Here is an 18016-nt window from a genome sequence, read left to right as displayed (position 1 = left end):
TAATGGCTTGCCCCAAATTTGAGAAAAAGTTTAACTTTGTACCATCCCGCCAGCTACAAAGTTCCTAAGTGTCTTTGTTTCTGTTCATCACATCGCTGTTAGTCCCCACTCTCTTTAGTCAGCACTGTCTGAATCTTTAGGCAGCTGTAAAAATTGCATGGTGCTAAGTGGATGGAGAACAAGGTAGAGCAAAGCCTGAGACAAGCAGCTCTTAAATGCGTCCAGGCAGACCGGCCGGGTGGTCCCATTTACACCAATTCACTTCACCCACCAGGACCCTGCAAGAAAATGCAGATGGACAAAAGGGATACGTAGAGAAGGCCCAGACAATGGCCACGCACAATCTGGATTTTATGCTAAACATAAAAAGCGTATGCTTATGTTTGTGTGCGTGTGTGTGTGTTTGCAGGTTTGAGTTTAGTGTATCTATTGTGGAGCTCCACAGGAGAACTCTGGATGTTGCTGTGAAGAATGGAGGGAGCATCCTGTCCAAACACAAAGGGCTTCTGGGAAAGGTATCTCCTGAAGGCTTTCCCTGTAGTGGCTTACGCACTGACGTTTTTATCGCTTTTCGAGCCATCAATGCAGGTGCTGATTCTAAACATTTCTTGTTCTTTTTCTTTGTTTTTTGCCTAAAATTACAGGTTCTGGTGGATTTAAGTGGAGATGACATAGCAAAAGGAATCACACAGTGGTAAACTAGCATTTTATGTGTTTCCTGTACAACATTGAGTTGATTCTTGGGGGTAAAAAAAAAAAAAAAGAAGCAAATTTCTGTCCTTTAATATCTAATTTCATCATTTTTTCTGTTGCAGGTATTATCTAAGTGAAGATGGTTTGTCATCTCAAGCCACAAAAAGTATTCAAGACCCCGTCATCACGTAGTGGCACCACCTCTCTTCTGTAACATAGTTATCTTGTTAACCTAAGGGCACATCCTTCTGTTGTATTCATATATAATTTCCATTTAGTTCCAACAGGAATAATTTCATCATGTTTAGTTTTATTTTTGTCAAAATTTCCTGTTAATCTTTCATGAGCCTGATTGGAAGATGTTGTAACATATTTTAATGTGTTCAAACACACTGACTGCCTTGTCTCTGTTTTCAGTGTTTTAATGTAAATATATATAGTTATAAGAATTTGCAGGGGTTTTCATGGCATTATACTTACCTTGGAGGAGTCGTGTTGAAATCTGTCACGATTCTTATGACTTTGTATCCGGTTTGTTAAAATGTGAAGAATTTTCATTTGTTGTCTGAGAAAACTAACCAAAGGAACTGATGCACACAAATATAGGCTTAAGTAGCAGTCCTGATTTTAGATTTTGATTTTCCTTTGGCACGCAGTGTTGATTGATCGCTTACCTCTCATTATTAATGCTTGATTACAAACATGGAATGCCGATATGCAAAGAATAAAACGACTGCTGTGCTGTGTATATTTTAGGAGATTTGTGCAATGGTGGTTGATTCTGAATGAGATTTGGGGACATTTTAGGGCTATGAGCAAGCTCTGTGCATTATGCAAAGGATACTTGAATAAGGGTTTGACTGTTTTCAAACTAAATGTAAGTTGAAAAAACTGAAAAACATGAACAGGGACAACAGTTTTTGCATTTTATGAGCAGGGCTGCCAGAGTCTGTGTCAAGATGATGCATCCTTGTCGTGCTTGTGTATGTTTTTGCCTTGCAGTTATGAGTTTCATGGGAGCTGTTAAATACATTTCTGGTTATCTATCCTGTGCCTTAAAAAATCCACACAAATATAATTTACTTGCCTTCTTATTGTTATTATTTTGGATGGCTTTTGATGAATACATGTTTTATCTTGTGAAAGTTGGTGTGCTTTTTTTAATACCCCATTTTCATGTGCTTCTGTGATGTTCCCCAAATTTTGCAACTTTGTTGTGCTTAAAGTCGTGCTTAAATTTGGAATATGAAAATCAAACGGATGATGTCTTGTATTTTGGTCTCGTTTGAACAACAATCTATATTTATATTTATATTTAAAGTTTCAGGCTGGCTGAAGCTCAGGAGGTCGAGCAGGTCATATGGGAAGGTTAACAAGGACCAGTGACCTGTCGTTTTCTGCGTACCTAAAAAGCAATTAAGGGAATTTCCTAATTGTTTTTTTTTTTATATCTTCGGTTGGCATTGACGTAATTTTTTTGGAGTTGTCCTTTTTCCGATTATTCTGAAATCACTTGAATGCATAGTAAATCTAGCAAAGACTGAATAATAAACACTTTGAATTACGATATATTATGTGAGGCTTGGTGTGCGCCTTGCAAATAAATGTCTCTTGACTGGGGTCTAATCCATAATATGAATCATCCACAGAAAAAGTAATACGAAAACGCCATAATGTTACTCGTTTACGCTTTTTGAGACACAGAACATCTGTAGTGGTTTGCCGCCATCCAGTGGCAAAAGCAGAGAATTGCAACTGTACGTCAGCGTCGAAACAAACGTGATGACGTGTGGAACCGACTTTATCCAAATTTGCGCGGGTTTACTGTTGTTATGGCTCGCTGTCATTTCACTGTTTCCTTTCACAAAATACTTAATAAAAAGGTAACAGACGAAGGAAATGCAGCTTAATTCAAATGCGCATCATTGAGAGCCTTAGTACCAGCCAACCCTGCGTCTGCAATTAGCACTTTTGACGGTAACGACAAACGGACTGCCATATTTGTTGTTTTGGAGTTGTTACAGCGAGACAAGCTAACGCTATAGTGGCTTCATAGCAGCATTACAGGAAAACTTACGGTTACCTCGGATCACTGTGGAAGCAGGAATCATGTCCAAGCGAGAGGCATTTTTAGAAGCAGCCTGTAAAGAAAATGTGGAGGGCTTTCTTCGCTTTATTCAGCTTCACGTAAGTAGCTAACTCAATGCGAGTTAATCCTGAAACACCCAGAAGCTATTAGAAGTCTCCTGTTTAGCTTGTTTAACTGTAGATGTGTGGCTGTGAGGTGTAAGTAGTACAGGAAAGTCTTCAAGTCAGGTCCTAAACATGAGATGCAAATAATATGGTTGCTGTGTTCACTATTAAAATGCTATTTAAAGTTAAAGATACGGAGTGTACTCATGGGGGGTTATTAAAAATTGGAGTCCAGTTATTTGACAATGCTTGTTTCGATCCCAACTTTGACAAACTTTTACTGTCTGTTGTAAAGTAAGCATTTTTCCCTCCTGCATGTTTTTTTTAATACTCACCAAAGAGGTTTTGGCCTATAACCAAAGGAAAATTCACCAAGACGATGATAAAAATCTTCCAGACCATTTTTAAATAGGCTTTGATTTACTCAAGCACATCCATCCATGATCTCGATCTGGTGACTGTTTGGGACATTTGAGTGCAGTGAACTCACTGCCATGTTCAAGAAAGCAGTGTGAGATGATTTGAGCTTTGTGGCATAGCAAGCAGCCATCAGAAGATGGGGACGCTGTTTTCATAATTGGATGGAGGTGGTCATCAACACGACTCCAGTAGCTGTGACATTTAAACCATACTCAACTGAAGCTGATGGGTCCAAAGTGTGCCAAGAATATATCCCCCAGGCCATTACATCACCAGCAGCCTGAACCATCGATCTAAGGCAGGATGGATCCATGCTTTCATGTTGTTTATGCTAAATTCTGACCCTATCATCTGAATGTCACAGCAGAAATCGAGACTCATCAGACCAGGCAAGGTTTTTCTGATCTTTTACTGTCCAATTTTGGTGAGCTTGTGCAGATTGTAGCCTCAGTTTCTTGTTTTTGGCTGAAAGGCCTGGCAGCTGGTGTGGTCTTTTCCTGCTGTAGCCCATCTGCTTAGGGTATGACGTGTGGTGCATTCAGAGATGCTCTTCTGCATACCTTGGTTGTAATGAGTGACTATTTTACTTACTGTTGCCTTCCTATCAGCTTAAAGCAGTCTGGCCATTCTCCCGTGACCTCTGATGTCACCAAGGCATTTTCACCCAGAGAAATGCAGCTCACTGTAAAGCCTAGAGATGGCTGTGTGGTAAAATCTCAGCAGATCAGCAGTTTCTGAAATACTCAGACCAGCCTGTCTGGCACAGACAACCACGCCAGATTCAAAGTATTTTAAATCACCTTTATTCTACATGCTCACGCTACATTTCAACTTCAGTGGTTCATGTTGTGTGTCTGAATGTCTAAATGCACTGAGTTGCTGTCATGTAATTGGTTGCTTCACCCTCCAAAGTCTTAGACTGAGCAGATGGAGACGAGCCTGGAAAAAGGTACAGGGAGGAAAACTCCCAAACTGCAGGATACAAAGTTGATGTTATGCAACGTTAGTATATAAATATAATTTAAGCCCAACTTTAAAGCAGAGAGGCTCTGCCCTTCCTGAATCCAGCCGAATGCTCTGCAAATGTACTCTTTTATAGCCGTAGGAGGCCTGTACTCTGAAATAAAAGTGCTCAGTTTTACACTGTGAGGTCTTTAAAATGTGATGGAGCTCAGTGATTAAAGGGTTTTGAATGTGAGGAGGACAATTTTAAATTCTACCTTTGGTTTAACAGGGAGTCAATGGAGAGAAGCCAAAATGAGAGAAACATGACCTTTCTTTCTACTTCCTGTCAGTACTCACACTGCAGCCCGAGCTGCGGCTTTTCTCAGAGTTATGTCACAGATGGATAGTAAGCAATCACAGCACATAAATCCACAAGTGTTACAGAGAGGCAAGGCAAAACCACCCAGCATAATTTATTGATAATAAGCCTGTTTAACCCTCATGTATGGAGATTCCCCCCATGACCGTCCATAGACCAGCACATAGACAGGTCCCCCTACAACTCTGTCACCCATGCCCCATTAAAAAAAAAAGAAATGAAAATAAAAGAAATGTTAAATTTGTCAAAACGGGCCAGGTTTGACCTGAACAGTATGTAAGAGTTAGCTGTGACAAATTCAGAATATTAATATCAGGGTAGTTTTAGCATCCGGTGGGGTAAAAAAGGAAGAAATTTGTCCTTTGTGTGGTTTGTCGTTAAGGCAGACTTGAACTTTTAATTATATTTCAAATAACAATAAATAAATAAATGTGACCTAAACTAAGTCTGACTCAGCCTGGTGAGAAGTAAATTGTGGATTTTTATGGAGAAAAAATGGATGTGCTGAAAGGTGAAGTGAGAAAAAATGCATGATCATCCTTTTCTCTCAAATGTCTTTTTTTTAATGTGGCGGTTACAATTGACATTGGAATTACAGACAAAAATAATTTCTTCAGTTATTATATTTTTATTAAATGTGCATAACACATGGCTGTCCAGTCAAAGCTGTGCCTGTCTGTCTATAAATCTGAGCAGAAGGACAAAGCCGAGCCCTTCGATGTGGAGGAGGTGTTGCAGGAGATGCCCAGAGAGCAGAGGGAGGCCCTGTGGAGAAGACTGGCATCTCTGCTTCAGGACGTCCTGCTGGAGTTTCCCACAGAGCGCGGGGAGGGCAGGGGGGAGGAGGGCGGCATGCAGGAGGAGCCCACTGCAGACTCTGTGAGTAAAAGGATCAGCTCACTGACCCCATGCTTAGTCTTTGTCAGTGATATTATTCGAATATTAAGGACTAGATGTATGCAAAGCACTCCTATGTTGATTTTTGTAATATCACATTGCTTTTAAGCTTTTTCACATTTTGCTTAATTGTATCTTTTAACATCTGGTGCATTAACTTTTTTCCCAGAAACGCGCTGTGGCTGTTGTGGACGGCGTGACGCTCGTCTCTACAGTGTCTCTGCAGGTTTTACAAGACGATGACCACTATAGCCCCCTTCTGGAAGTTACCCGACGTCTTCACGGTGATTGTTTGTGTTTTTTGCACATTTTTACAGCAAATGAGTTGCATATGTTGCTCTTCCCATTCAGATAGATAGATGGATAGATATTTATACCTAACTTATAAATATATACATTATAGAGCTTTGATTATCCTGTAAGAGTAGAAACCAGCTGTTATAAGCACCAATTCTTTTACCAGTTATGAAAAAACAACCTGAAAAACCATCATAATTGCTCAGTTTATGAGATGAATCGTGGACGTTTCAGTGAAAATGCTTTTATTCTGCAATGAGGCCAGAAAGTCACATGTGTTACCTTTGCAATCCAAAGGTAACACATAATTGCCATCTGATCTTTGCCTTTTCAGAAAAGCTTAAATAATAATGAGCATCTGTGTGTGTCTGTGTCCTTCAGATGTACTGGTGTCGCTTCCTGTCTCAGAGGCACCTCTGCAGAACCACATCCACGCGCTGTGTGAGGCCTGGTGGAAGAAAGGGCTGCAGGAGAAAGAACGGTTTGGGCGCACTGCTTTCTTTGTGTCTCTTCAGAAGAGCTTCATTCTCAAGAAACCAGTGAGTGTAACCCCTCAGTCACATGTCAGCTCCTCAGCTCTTTCAGCAGGTTTTCACTCTGAAAGAAATGTTTTCCATCAGTAGCCAGTGCATCTCACAGCAGTCTGCTGATAACTGGTAACCTTTGTGATCTGTTGTCTCTTGTCAGGGAGCTGAGATCCAGAGAGTGTGGAGGCTCCATGACGTGCTTTTGAGTCTTGACTACACATCAGAAGAAAACAAGCAGATAATCGACTTGTTGCTTCAGTGCTTTCACCGCCCTGCTCACATTCGAAACGATGATGTGAGTTATGCTCAGCCGCCGCGTGCTTGTTTTCACGATTCACTCCCTGCTTTATTTATTTTTATCGTCGTGGCTTCCCTCTCGAGCTGTCAGTCTGATGATGTGTATATTGTCACAGGGAAAGCGATTCCTGGTGTTTCTTTTCAGCTGGAACGTCAACTTCATCTGGGTTATTCACGGCACAATCAAAAACCAGCTGGAGTTTTACAGCAAGTAAGAACCCCAGTCTTTTCTCGCCGACACGCTCACTTCTCTTTTCATGTTAATAACAACTAAACTCTTCCATTCAGGCCCATCACTGCTCATATTGCAGAGATCTACTTCAGAGCATGGAAGAAGGCTAGTGGGGAGTTCTTGGAGAAGATCGAGAGCTTATGCATTCAGGATTTCATGCAGAACGCGATCTTCCTTCATAGAGCTTCTCCTGTGCATTCCAAAGTCCGACAGGTAGACTGTAAAATAAAAAATGTGCCTGTTTTAAAGATGTTTTTAGTCGTCATATTCATCGTATGGAGTGTCATTCTCTGCTCTCTTTGTCTCATATTCAGATTGTGAGCTATTTCCACATGAGGAAGGACTGCCGCAACGTGGACAAGATGCTCTATAATCTCTACAAGCCCATACTTTGGAAAGCTCTCAGTGTACGCGTACTTCATACAGGTTTTAGCCTCGCTTTCAAGCAAAAAAACCCAAGTAGAATATTATTAATTAATGAGAGGACGATCCACACATTTAAGTATATACAGACCAGTTGAGATTACGTGCACAGTCAACCCTCAAAAGGCCCATCGTGAGCCAGCTGAACCCTCAATTTTTGACATTTAATTCTAATCAAATGTGTTTCTGTTTGATTTATTCAGGCTCCTAACTTTGAGGTGCGTGCAAATTCCACTTTGCTTTTCACTGAGGCCTTCCCATTTTACGACCCGAGTGAAAGCAACGAGAAGATAGACGAGAACATTCAAAAGCAACTGGACACAGCAATGGTGAGAACCTTTCAAACCCCCGCCAGGCATTAAGGGAATATTCGGTGTATCTCAGCAGAAAGCATTTCTAAGGTAGCGTTGTCTGAGCGCAGACAGAATCGTAAATGTCACTTGTTGTCATCCCAGAACCTCCTTGATGATCCTCATCCGACAGTGCGCTCCAACGCCACGCTGGGTGTCTGCAAGATCCTGGCTAAATGCTGGGAGCTCCTCCCACCTACAATCATCACAGACTTCGTGAAGAAGCTGGTGGCGGAGCTGGCGGCTGACAGTAGCTCCCCTGATGTCCGCTGCTCAGTGTTCAAGGTGGAAAATGTGGCTTCTTTCCCTTCCTGAAAGAAGAGAAAGAAATCGCTGTCTTGACATTTTGCCAGTATTGAGTTAATTATGCAGAATAACTATCGTTTGATTTGCACGAGTCATGGATAATTTATTTAATGACTTGTGGTTTGTGTAATTACCCTCCTTCTCCAGTGTCTGACTATTGTCCTGGACAACGCTCTCAGCCATCCACTTCTGGAGAAACTCTTACCTACGCTCAAATACAGCCTTCATGATAACTCAGAGAAAGTCCGGATAGCTTTCCTCGACATGCTTCTGAAGGTCAAAGCAGTGCGTGCTGCTAAGGTAATGTATGTGTAGGTTTTTTTAAAAGCTTTAACAGGCTGTCGCTGTGTGACGTTGCTATGGATTTTTTTATATTTTTATATATATACACACATACATACATACTTACAAAATTTACTTCTCATTTATCTCCTCTATCTACCAATCTCCAGTTCTGGGACGTGTGCAACATGGACCACCTGCTTGCCCGCCTTGCCATTGACTCACACTCGGTTTCCAAGCGTATCGTCGACTTGCTGTTCAAGTCGTTCTTCCCGGTCAACGAGTCGGAGAAGGAGTGGTGTAACCGCTGCATCACCCTCATCCAGATGAACCCCATGGCTGCCAGGAAATTCTACCAGTTTGCTTATAGACACACAGCACCCACTAACATCAGTAAGTGGACAGCAACAAAACCTGATTTATTTTTGCATGCTGTTTTTTGGATATTTTAAGTATGCTTGTACCGTTTTATCTTCTCCTCCAGTAAAGCTGATGTTGGCCATTCGTCGTGTCCTGAACAGCTGCATCCAGGTTGACTGTGACATGACTGACATCAATGACAGCAACAAAGAGAACAGCGCAGTAAGACGGAAACGCACAGACTGACTTAGAGCAGGGGAAGCATCTCTCAAAATTTAGCTTTTGATTCTTATTATTTAACCTCTTAAGCCCCAAGCCTAACTGATCTCCTGCCTTTTGCCCTCGTATCAGGGGGCGTTGTGCACGCATTAAGTCAAATCTGAATTTATTTAGATGACTTTTTGATCGATTGAAACAGTACACCATGGAAGTATGTATATAAAAAAATAATATCCCTACCTCGTTGCCACCCACTGTTTGTTTCCTGTTTCAGCAAATTGGCTCTTGCTGTTTTTGTTTTTCAGAGTGTAAAGTGTCCATAATTAGAATACAAAGTGTACTGCTTAAAAAAAAAAAGCTGCATCCACAAACTGAATGAGTGCCTCACACAGACACCTTCACATGAGTATTAAGATATTTAAAAAAAAAATAGTAAAGATTTACTCAAAAACAAAACAAAAAAAACCTGAGCAGAAACTTCTTGGACCAGCTGTGCCATTAACTCCACAGGAAGCATTATTATTAGTCACATAATTACATGAAAACACTTCGAAAGCCACAAATGGCACAAACGTGTCTCTAAGTCCACATCATTGACTTAAATTAGTGGAGGAAGCCTAGCAAACAGCTAGTAGCTACAGCCGCCGGAGATGTGTAAAAATAACCACCGATTTCACAGAGGTGAAATTCTTTTGGTTCCAGGGTGTAAACATGTTTATTTCTGCTGTAAAGGGTTAAATCCAGCCTCGTGTGGCCACTGGTGGAACTGCAGAGATAAGAAGAAAATGTGCTGAAACACGAGCTCAGGCTGTGTCCTCTGTGTGTGTCTGTTCATCTCAGCAGGCGGCACCTGCCTTGTTGGGGAAAGACATGACCATCGTGTCCAGTTTGCTGGAGGTCGTGGTCATCCTGTGGAGAAGTGTCTCGAAAGCCCTGAAACAAAATGAAGAGGCCCAGAAGTATACGTGTGCCAAGTTTGGGTCTGTCATGTCCAAGTATTTCCAGGCCTTTGAGGTACATCCACTGCAGTGTGGTGCTGTTGTATTTTTTATATATTTATTTTTGTCCCCTGAATAAATGTAAGCAGTCATGATTTGTTTTCCAGGATGAGCGAGCTACTGTTCCTCTCATACAGCTGGCCTCGTTTATGCCCCCGACCGCAGTGCCGATGTTCAGGTGAGCAGCTTTTTTTTTTTCCTGACTCAGATTTTTATGTTTTTATTGCTTTTTCTTTTACCAAAAACATCCTGGATAATCCTCTCCTTCATCCTGCTTTCTTACTCCTAGCTGTGGAGTCATGTCTAGACTAAGGAGGATGGACTCGGGAGCTGCTCCAGCACAGTACAGCCAGCTGCTCGACTGCCTCTGTAGCTGGGGCCAGGCTGCTGACATCCTGGAGCTCATCACTGACTGGCTCACAGAGTCCCTGCCCAAAAAGGTACTCGCTTTATGCAATGCCTGACATCTTTGCAGTCTTCTTTGTCTGTCTCCAGAACACAAAAGTTTAAGATTAGCCTTAAACTTTTTAATAAAGCTTATGATTACAGCTGGATCAGGTGGCCCTTAGATATACTGCTCTTTCACTCCTCTTGCATTCATCTACAACGACTGCCTCTAACTTCTGACCACTTTCTCACAAAGTTTGTGTTATGTCTCGTTTGTTTGTGGTCTCCCTGTGCTCCTCTTCTTTCGTCTTTTCTTTCCTTTCATGACAGATGGCTGTTCTTCCACGATTTAACTTTCTGACAAGAGTGTTCTTCCTCCCCGCTGTCACCAAATCTTTGCTCACAGCATTGTTGGGTTCTCTCTGTACTATTGTAGAAATTGGCACTCAAAAGTAAAATGAAATTAGTTCTGAATATAATTTTTGTTTTCATGAAAAAAAAAGTTAGATTTTCTATTCTTTTAAAAAAAAAATTCTCTTTTTTTGTGGTCATCTTAAGGACAAGGCAACCAGTGGTCGAAAGGTATGCATCATGGAGACGGTGGAGGCCAAACCCGACCTGGCGCTGGCTTACCTGGAGCACCTTTTCAGCCACACTTCAACACGTGAGAAGGTCCTGGCTCTCGGTGCGAAACCACTGAAGCAGCTGCATACAGTTCTGGGGAACTGGAAGGTATTATGGATGTCATTCAGTACGATATTTGAACCGAATGACAGAGAAGCGTGAACGGTTCCTCCATAAGAAGTGTGTTTTCTGTCATTTTTGTCTCCATAGTTGGTGCTCTACAGTCATCTCAGCTCCACCACAGAAGACCCCAAACATGCCAGCGTGGACACGGCACTGAACGCCTTCAAGCACCACGGCCGCCTCGGCGCACATCTGCAACATAACGTGAGGCTTATAGCACTTTCTGTCATTAGACTCTCAACCTTAATAGTTAATATTTCAGGCAACACTGTACTACTGGACTGTAGTAACACATCTGTAGTTTGCCGTCGCATCCCAGAATGCAAAGCTTCATGGGAAGGCTTTTAGCTCAGATTTGCAGCAGATATTTTGTTGTTATGTTGGATCAAGTTCTCACAAACTGCTCTGGAGTTTGTTAGGAGCTGGACTGAGACTAACTCCTTCAAACGGTCTCAGCTCAGGTGTTTTAGTCTACACCTGAGTGTAATTACCGTGTTCGCATCCGCAGGAATGACCTACGCCAAAGGGGAAAAGGAGCCAGAGTTTGATTTAAAAGGCGCAGGTGTGAAAACACCATTAGATTTGTGAGCTAAATGTGGCCATGGGTTGATTTTTTTTTATTCCCTTGCCCCCCCTCTTGTTAATTGTGAAAAAAGAATTTAAAAAAAGAAAGAAAATGAAACCTTTTCTCTCTCTTTCAGCTGTCAGATGGCCGTGACTACCTGCTCTCTCTGGAGCATGTGGCTGCGTGGGTAGCCGACAGGGTGCTGCCCTTTCTAGCGAAACGTAGCGATGATGACAGCGAGGACTCTGAGAAATCTCAGCCACAGCCGCTGGCTGCAGAGATAACCGAGGTGAGCTCCACAGTTCATTTTGTAACCATGTGTTTATATCAAGAGCTACGTTTTTTTCTTTTTTTTAAGCAGGGGTTTGAAAATATCGAGGCATTTAATTTGGTCAAACAAGGAAAATGTGTGCGGTTTCCGTTAAAAGGAGACGAGGCTCTGGTTTCCAATTCAGCACAAATGTATGATTTAGGCTCACATGATGGGTCATCAGCCTGTCTGTTTAAAGAAATACCTATTAGCTATTTCAAAGAAGAGCAAAGATAAATTCAGATGTGAGGTCGGTTTGTGACGAACGGTTGTGGTTACGTGACGAGTAAAGTCAATCCAAGCAAAAGACTTCTCTGAAATCACATTTCCTCGTGCATAAATTGCCACTTTCGATTGTTAACTCACTCATTTTCACCCGGGCACACAGAGCCGAGGCTGAGTTATGTTGTTATCCAGAACATTAGGTTTTTGTGGAGCCTTTTTGCCTCCTGCTCCCAGGACTTTCTGTTCTGCTTGGTAAATTTAGACTTCATTGATTGTTCTGCCTCAGTCCACACACACTCTGTACATGCCTCCTCCGGTTAATACTGCCTTGGTGAAATAGCTTTATTATCTCATTTAAGCATTATCTGTTTCTTTCCATTTTTTTATTATTAGCCTGTCACTTTGAGTGTTGAAAGTAAACCTGCTTGTGTTGGACATAAAAATTAGCATTATGCTAACATGTAGAGTGGGTGTAATCCGTATTTGTTGTTTTTGTTTTGTTTTCTTCACAGAGCTTCCTGACAGTATGCCGTGACGTTTTGCTCGTGGGTTTGGGCGATGAGACATTCAAGGGTCAAATCCTACACCTGTGCTCGCTCATCCTCCTCTCAGGTGAGCGTTTCAGATGGTCTGCATGTCTGTAGGTACGCCGAGAAATGCCAGGACTTTTGTTTTTCTGAAAATAGCCTACTTCACCCAAAGTAGAGAGTTTCTTCACATGGTTTACAAAGCATCTTATTTTTAATGAGATCAAATGCAAAATGTATCCACATATCTACTCTTCTCTTCCTCCCAACGAGGAGAGTGGGAGGTAAAGCGTTGCACTGTTTTCCCCGGAGCAGGTCTACACAACTTAATAGAGCATTCCTTTTTTTTTTTAGTTATCAATCTTTTTTGTCAGAAGAAAAAGGTTGTTGAGAAAACTGATGAAAATTGAAGATTTGGCAATTAAATTAACTCTGCTTTGTGTTTTCAGAAGCGGGCTACCTGTGCATCCCTGCAGTGTTGCCAATTTTGAAGGAGGTGGCAAACAGCTATGCACCTGAGGACAGCAAGGAGCCTGAAGAGGATCAGGAGGATCCAACCACTGTTATTTTAGGTGTGGTGTCTAACATTTTCCAGAAGATTATAGAGCTCTTGGCCTGTCGCCTTAGGAAGGATCCGGAGGAAGGAAAGCAGGTTTTTCAAAATTTTTATTTATTAAAGTCTCTGATGGACCTGGCTGTTCCGGTAACTGAGCTTTAACCTCCATGAAATGTTCTCTTCCTGCTCTGATGCAGCTCTGTCAGTCAGCTGTTTCCGGTCTGACGGACTTCCTTCAGGTGGCCCAACTCTGGGACCGAGCACCTCTCAGCGGGGTCTTCTCTACTTTATTTGCTGTTATCGTTGTGGAGAAGAGACATTTGCTTCAGAAGGTGGGAGCTGACAGAGCAGCACAATGGAAGCACTCAGATTATAAACAGTTATCCTGCATTTTCTGCGACGGATGTGGGACTTTTTGGAAATCTTAACGAGCAGCTGTGTTCGTGTTTTTTAAAGATTGAGCATCCTGAGGCGGTGATCATCCCAGAGTCAATGGACAACATGCCTCCTTTGTCCAGGATCTTGCTCTCTGTCCTCCTCAAGTCACAGCCTGTTACCAGGTCAGTATTGAAAGTTTCTTTTCATTAACTTCCATGAATGAGTATTCCAGAGTCTAATGGTTTGCTGTTCCTTTATTTAGGGCATTTCTGGCAGAGGTCTGCACATCTGTGGATTCCGAGGCCATCAGCAATCTCGTTGAACTCGCAGCCGTCCTGCACGTCTTGGCGGTCATCAAACACGGTGAGCTTCCACTACCAAAAAACGTAAAACTTCAAAACTGAATATTTTTCCCTCTGGTCCTAACGACACATTTCACTTGCTGCCTGTTAGCCGGACAGTCTAAAGCGGGCTTGAAGAGCGCAGCTGTGTCCGTCCAGCAGCAGCTTTACAAACATGCAGTCACCTTTGCAGACAGCGCAGACGTCCAGAGGTAAGCGAGGAGGAAATCTGATGATTTTGTTTTGAGAACTTGTGAATAATAATAACTACATTTGGCTAATCATCTTTTTTTTCCCCCAACAGGGTTATTTATGAATCTTCTGTGACGACTTTGAATGAGATTCTGCATTTATGAGTTCCAACTTTAAAAGACAAACGTTTCTATGTGATGTATTTTGTGCTTTATTTTGTTTTGTTTGGTCTGCTTTTCTGAAGGTCGATTTTTCCCACTTTTGTTTTAAGGGTTTGGATTAATACCAGGAATACAAAGTTTTCCAAGGCTCGCTAAACTCCTGCATTGTATTTATTTCTTGATGGCATACAATACTCAGTTCCTGTCTCAAACTTTCTATATTTATGTTAACAAATACAGATTGAGAACTTGACTTAAGAAATATGGTGGGACTTTTCTTTTAAGCTTTCACTCGTCATATATTTTTTGAAAACAATTTGAAATGCATATCTTCATCATGTGTCTGCTGCTCTGTCAGCTTGCAGTTTGCTGCTAATCAGAATAAAACTAACTGTATCAATCAGCCTAAATTTGATGTTTATTTCCTCCTCAGATGTTTTCTTGCCCGTGCAGCGCTTTGCAGAGTAATAACAGAGAAAACAAGCCGTAAATCATCCTCTCACTTCCTTTCATTCTCACAGAGGGAACCGCTTCCATTTTCACACTTTACATACGCTTCTTAAATATTTGTTAACACTGCAGACAGCAAAGCTTCTAGTCTAGATTCACCGCTTCATCTTTTGTCCAACACAAAGGAACAAACTATATGCTTTTGCCATATTTTGTTGATGTCACCAGTTCATCTAAATTCCAGGGTTAAAATGAATGTAGTAGATTGTAATACTTAATCCACTTTAGGTTTTATAGAATTTAGTTTCTACCGGGTTGTTTTAGAAAATCAGGAATACAGCTATGATGAACACAAATGAAGACATTAAAAAATGTACTATATAAAAGTTTAAAGCTAAAAAAGTAAATTAAATAAAATGAAATATATGTATATATATTTTGTTAATATTAGCCCTGTATTTATTTATTTTATTATAAATAATAAATTTATATTGTATTATTTTAATGCACCTGTACTCTAGAAATGTAGTAGCAGCTCATTCATTGATATTCATGTGCAGTATTTCTGTAACTCCCCTGCAGTGCGCGTCATTTGTTTCCCCCCAGTCATCTTAATCAGTCCTATCAATCAATCTGAAGATGTGGGGGTTTTCACCCCCCACCCCGGTTTCTGTATGTTGGCTGCAAGGCTTTCGGGCAGTGATCATTCACATCTCCCCTCTCCTTTCCATCCATGCACCCCTCCCGGCTCGGTTGCATGCTGCACGCATCATCCCTCCTCACCATGTGTGTGTTTGACGTCAGAAACTTAGGAGGGGCTCCTCCGTGAGGCTGGTTGCTGTTTGTGGTGCTGAAACAACGCCTGTATTGTGTTGCCGTTTAGCCACTTCGGCTCCAGTTTCTACCCGTTTTTTCCGTATTGTTATTATTATTATCTGAGCCCTCCGACATGCTCTCTCTGTGAGTCTCCTGCAAGCGGCCGACACTTTGAGTTTGGCGTTAAACAACATGCTGTTTTAGCGGAGGTGAGCGATGGATTGGAGTATAGGCAGGAGCGGTATGGATTCAGTCTGGTGTCCCGTCCTCTTCGCTGCATTGGCTGTCAGCCTTTGCTCCTCACCTGCCCTCGCCGACAGAAAATTTGGTAAGCACCTGTGCTCCACTTTCTGTTATTGCTCCTTTTTTTTGTAACATATCAAGTGTTTTGGGTTTTTAGTTGTTTTTGTTTTGTATATACGCTCACAGGCTCTGTCCGTGGTGCTAAATCCTCCCGAGTTGCCCTCTTTTGGCTCGATCTCTAATATAAACAGTTGCTCTCTTTGCAGAAAAGTTCCTAATGCATGCTGAGACTCATAATGTCGGTATTTGCAAACAGTGTATCACCGTCTTGGTGCAAACTTACCTGTGCCGTGGGCAAGACTGGATGAAACCTGAACAGGGAAAAGTTACATAACCTCTCAGGCCTCATGGACACAATCTTTCCTGTAACACTTTTTGTGTGTGTGACCATCTTTTACCTCCTTCATCTCTAGCAATGCATCCTATTTCATATGCCTTTAACAGTTTCCCAGCACATAAAAATTACTCACACGTTCCCTTAAGGAGCATGCAATTTTAAACTCAGTTAAATATTTCATGACATCCTATATGCTCCCCGGGAAAAGAGGGCATATTTCACATTGCTATGTTTCATATTCAGACTTGGCTGAGGTAAATTTTCATTACCCTTGATTTGTTCTTCCAGCCCTGCCTCAGACACTGCTCTGTGATTTGAAAGAAAAGAGTGGCAGATGTCCAAAGAGTGATGTATTGGAGCAGCCGCAGTGATAATTGTACCCGTTTAATGAGACATATGAGAGATTAAATGATTCATTTTCCTGCTTCAGCAGTGTGTGAGCTCATTTACACTGAAAAAAATCAGATGTACTGATCCAGGATCAGGAGGCGGAGCACATATTTTCATAAACTTTATCATGAGCTAGAGGCGAATATAGGTCTCTGGTCGCCTCTTCTGCTCTGATGATTCATACAGACACTGAGCTGCATCACATTCTGTATATTTAGAACAGGAGGAAGCCCTTTGGTAACCTGTTTTCTTATTTTCTCATATAAACACACACATTCTAAGTGATCAGATTAACAAATACAATAATATGGAAAGCCCAGAACTTACCCTTTTGTTCACTGGGTTTTTCTCCCTGCGAGTTGGCTAATTTATTCTTCAAACTCTTGTGAATGAGTCAGTGCTCATATTCCCCGAGTGCATTTCTCTCATTGAATTCTCAGAGTGTTTTTCTGTGTGTGTGAATGAGGTCTCCATTGTCAGAGTGTGGCTGAGAGTTGGGGATGGTTATTGTTTTTAATGAGCCCCACTGCGGATTATGCCATGTCATAGGGAAGATTTGGATCAAAGTGCACTCATGATGTGACTCTATTTATATAGCATATGTAAAGCTCTCTCCATATGTGTATATATTTATATAAATATATATGTGTCTTGATCTAAAAATAACCACATCGTTGTGTTTGTGTGGGAGAGACGGTGAGAGCACGCTGTGTGTGGGTGTATACATCCTGCATGTCTGAGAGCACATGAAAGCCAGACGGAGAAAATAAGTCTGCAGCTACAAGCTCTGAAAATGCAGCTAATGGCTGTGATATTTAAGTAGTGGTGTGAATTTATGTCCATACACACAACATTTTCCACATTGGCTGAAAGACTCCACCCCTGAGACACTTCAGCAGTTATCCAAGCCTATTATTTGCTGTGTGGGAATAAAGAGATGAGCATTAGTGATTATTAGTGTTTTCATCGATTCTGCATACAGGTCAACTCAACTATTGATTCCTGATAAATGTTCTTTGTAGAATGAAAAGAAGACCCACGCCAAAGACTGTATATAAAAGACTGATATGGCACTATAACATCACTAGATAGGCACAGCCTGTTTGGTTGTTTTTCAATAAATAGGACAAAAATGTTTAATACATTAAAGAAGAAGACTTAAAACTGGTGACGAGACCATTGACTTATCGTGGGAGTGTTACTGAGGTTATAGATCAAGTAAAGCTGTACAAGTCCCCCACTGCTAGCTATTAGAAAGAATACAGGTTTAAGCTGCATTATGTGGGGGGAAAGTATCTGGCTAACATCATCTAATCTTTGAATTCAGGTGTTTTCAGTCCCATTATCACAGGTGTATGAAATCAAGTACATAGCCATGAAGTCTGCCTCTATAAACATTGTGAAAGAATGTGTTTTTCTAGAGAGCCCACTGAATTTGAGTATGGTGCTGTGGTAGGAGGCCAACGTTGCAACAACAATTTCTTTCTAGAGATTTGATGTTTCACAATCAGCT

General features: G+C 41.5%; 3 protein-coding genes across 9 annotated transcripts in view; all 3 read left to right on the top strand.

Annotated features, from left to right (window-relative positions):
- The window catches only part of esyt2b (extended synaptotagmin-like protein 2b), a 46851-nt gene extending 45013 nt beyond the window's left edge, over positions 1–1838 (top strand). For all 4 annotated transcript variants that reach the window (XM_087846199.1, XM_087846198.1, XM_087846197.1 and 1 more), the window contains 3 exons: positions 410–515; positions 645–694; positions 816–1838. In XM_087846199.1, the coding sequence (XP_087702325.1) occupies positions 410–515; positions 645–694; positions 816–885 (226 nt within the window). In that variant the 3' untranslated portion in view covers positions 886–1838. The remainder of the gene's footprint in view (positions 1–409; positions 516–644; positions 695–815) is intronic.
- A 655-nt stretch (positions 1839–2493) lies between these two features.
- ncapg2 (non-SMC condensin II complex, subunit G2) lies at positions 2494–14610 on the top strand. Of its 3 annotated transcripts, none has more exons than XM_087846193.1 (26): positions 2494–2880; positions 5327–5509; positions 5697–5811; positions 6206–6363; positions 6512–6646; positions 6765–6859; positions 6937–7093; positions 7195–7287; positions 7507–7632; positions 7759–7938; positions 8107–8259; positions 8412–8634; positions 8726–8823; positions 9664–9834; positions 9926–9996; positions 10108–10258; positions 10764–10937; positions 11040–11156; positions 11654–11806; positions 12565–12664; positions 13029–13231; positions 13333–13467; positions 13592–13695; positions 13776–13876; positions 13967–14066; positions 14159–14610. In XM_087846193.1, exons 1-26 carry the CDS (start codon positions 2803–2805, stop codon positions 14208–14210), a joined length of 3426 nt encoding a protein of 1141 aa, XP_087702319.1. In that variant the 5' UTR covers positions 2494–2802; the 3' UTR covers positions 14211–14610. The 3 variants fall into 3 exon arrangements, with proteins under 3 accessions (XP_087702319.1, XP_087702320.1, XP_087702318.1); XM_087846194.1 differs by having other exon boundaries at positions 9661–9834; positions 13032–13231; XM_087846192.1 differs by having other exon boundaries at positions 9661–9834.
- An 846-nt stretch (positions 14611–15456) lies between these two features.
- The window catches only part of ptprn2 (protein tyrosine phosphatase receptor type N2), a 148569-nt gene continuing 146009 nt past the window's right edge, over positions 15457–18016 (top strand). For both annotated transcript variants that reach the window (XM_035909648.2, XM_006795053.3), the window contains exon 1: positions 15457–15801. In XM_035909648.2, coding sequence (XP_035765541.2) covers positions 15690–15801 — 112 coding nt within the window. In that variant the 5' untranslated portion in view covers positions 15457–15689. The remainder of the gene's footprint in view (positions 15802–18016) is intronic.

This window comes from Neolamprologus brichardi, chromosome 9, assembly GCF_056152115.1.
Source record: "Neolamprologus brichardi isolate AB-2024 chromosome 9, ASM5615211v1, whole genome shotgun sequence".
NCBI lineage: Eukaryota > Metazoa > Chordata > Actinopteri > Cichliformes > Cichlidae > Neolamprologus > Neolamprologus brichardi.
This window is presented reverse-complemented; position numbering and strand designations above follow the sequence as displayed.

Excerpts from the sequence above, each read along its gene's own strand:
- ncapg2 (XM_087846192.1), top strand. The coding sequence starts at position 2,803 with ATGTCCAAGCGAGAGGCATTTTTAGAAGCAGCCTGTAAAGAAAATGTG. Across the intron at positions 7,633-7,758 it reads AGCAACTGGACACAGCAATG|AACCTCCTTGATGATCCTCA; the intron begins GTGAGAACCTTT and ends TTGTCATCCCAG. Across the intron at positions 13,468-13,591 it reads AGAGACATTTGCTTCAGAAG|ATTGAGCATCCTGAGGCGGT; the intron begins GTGGGAGCTGAC and ends TGTTTTTTAAAG.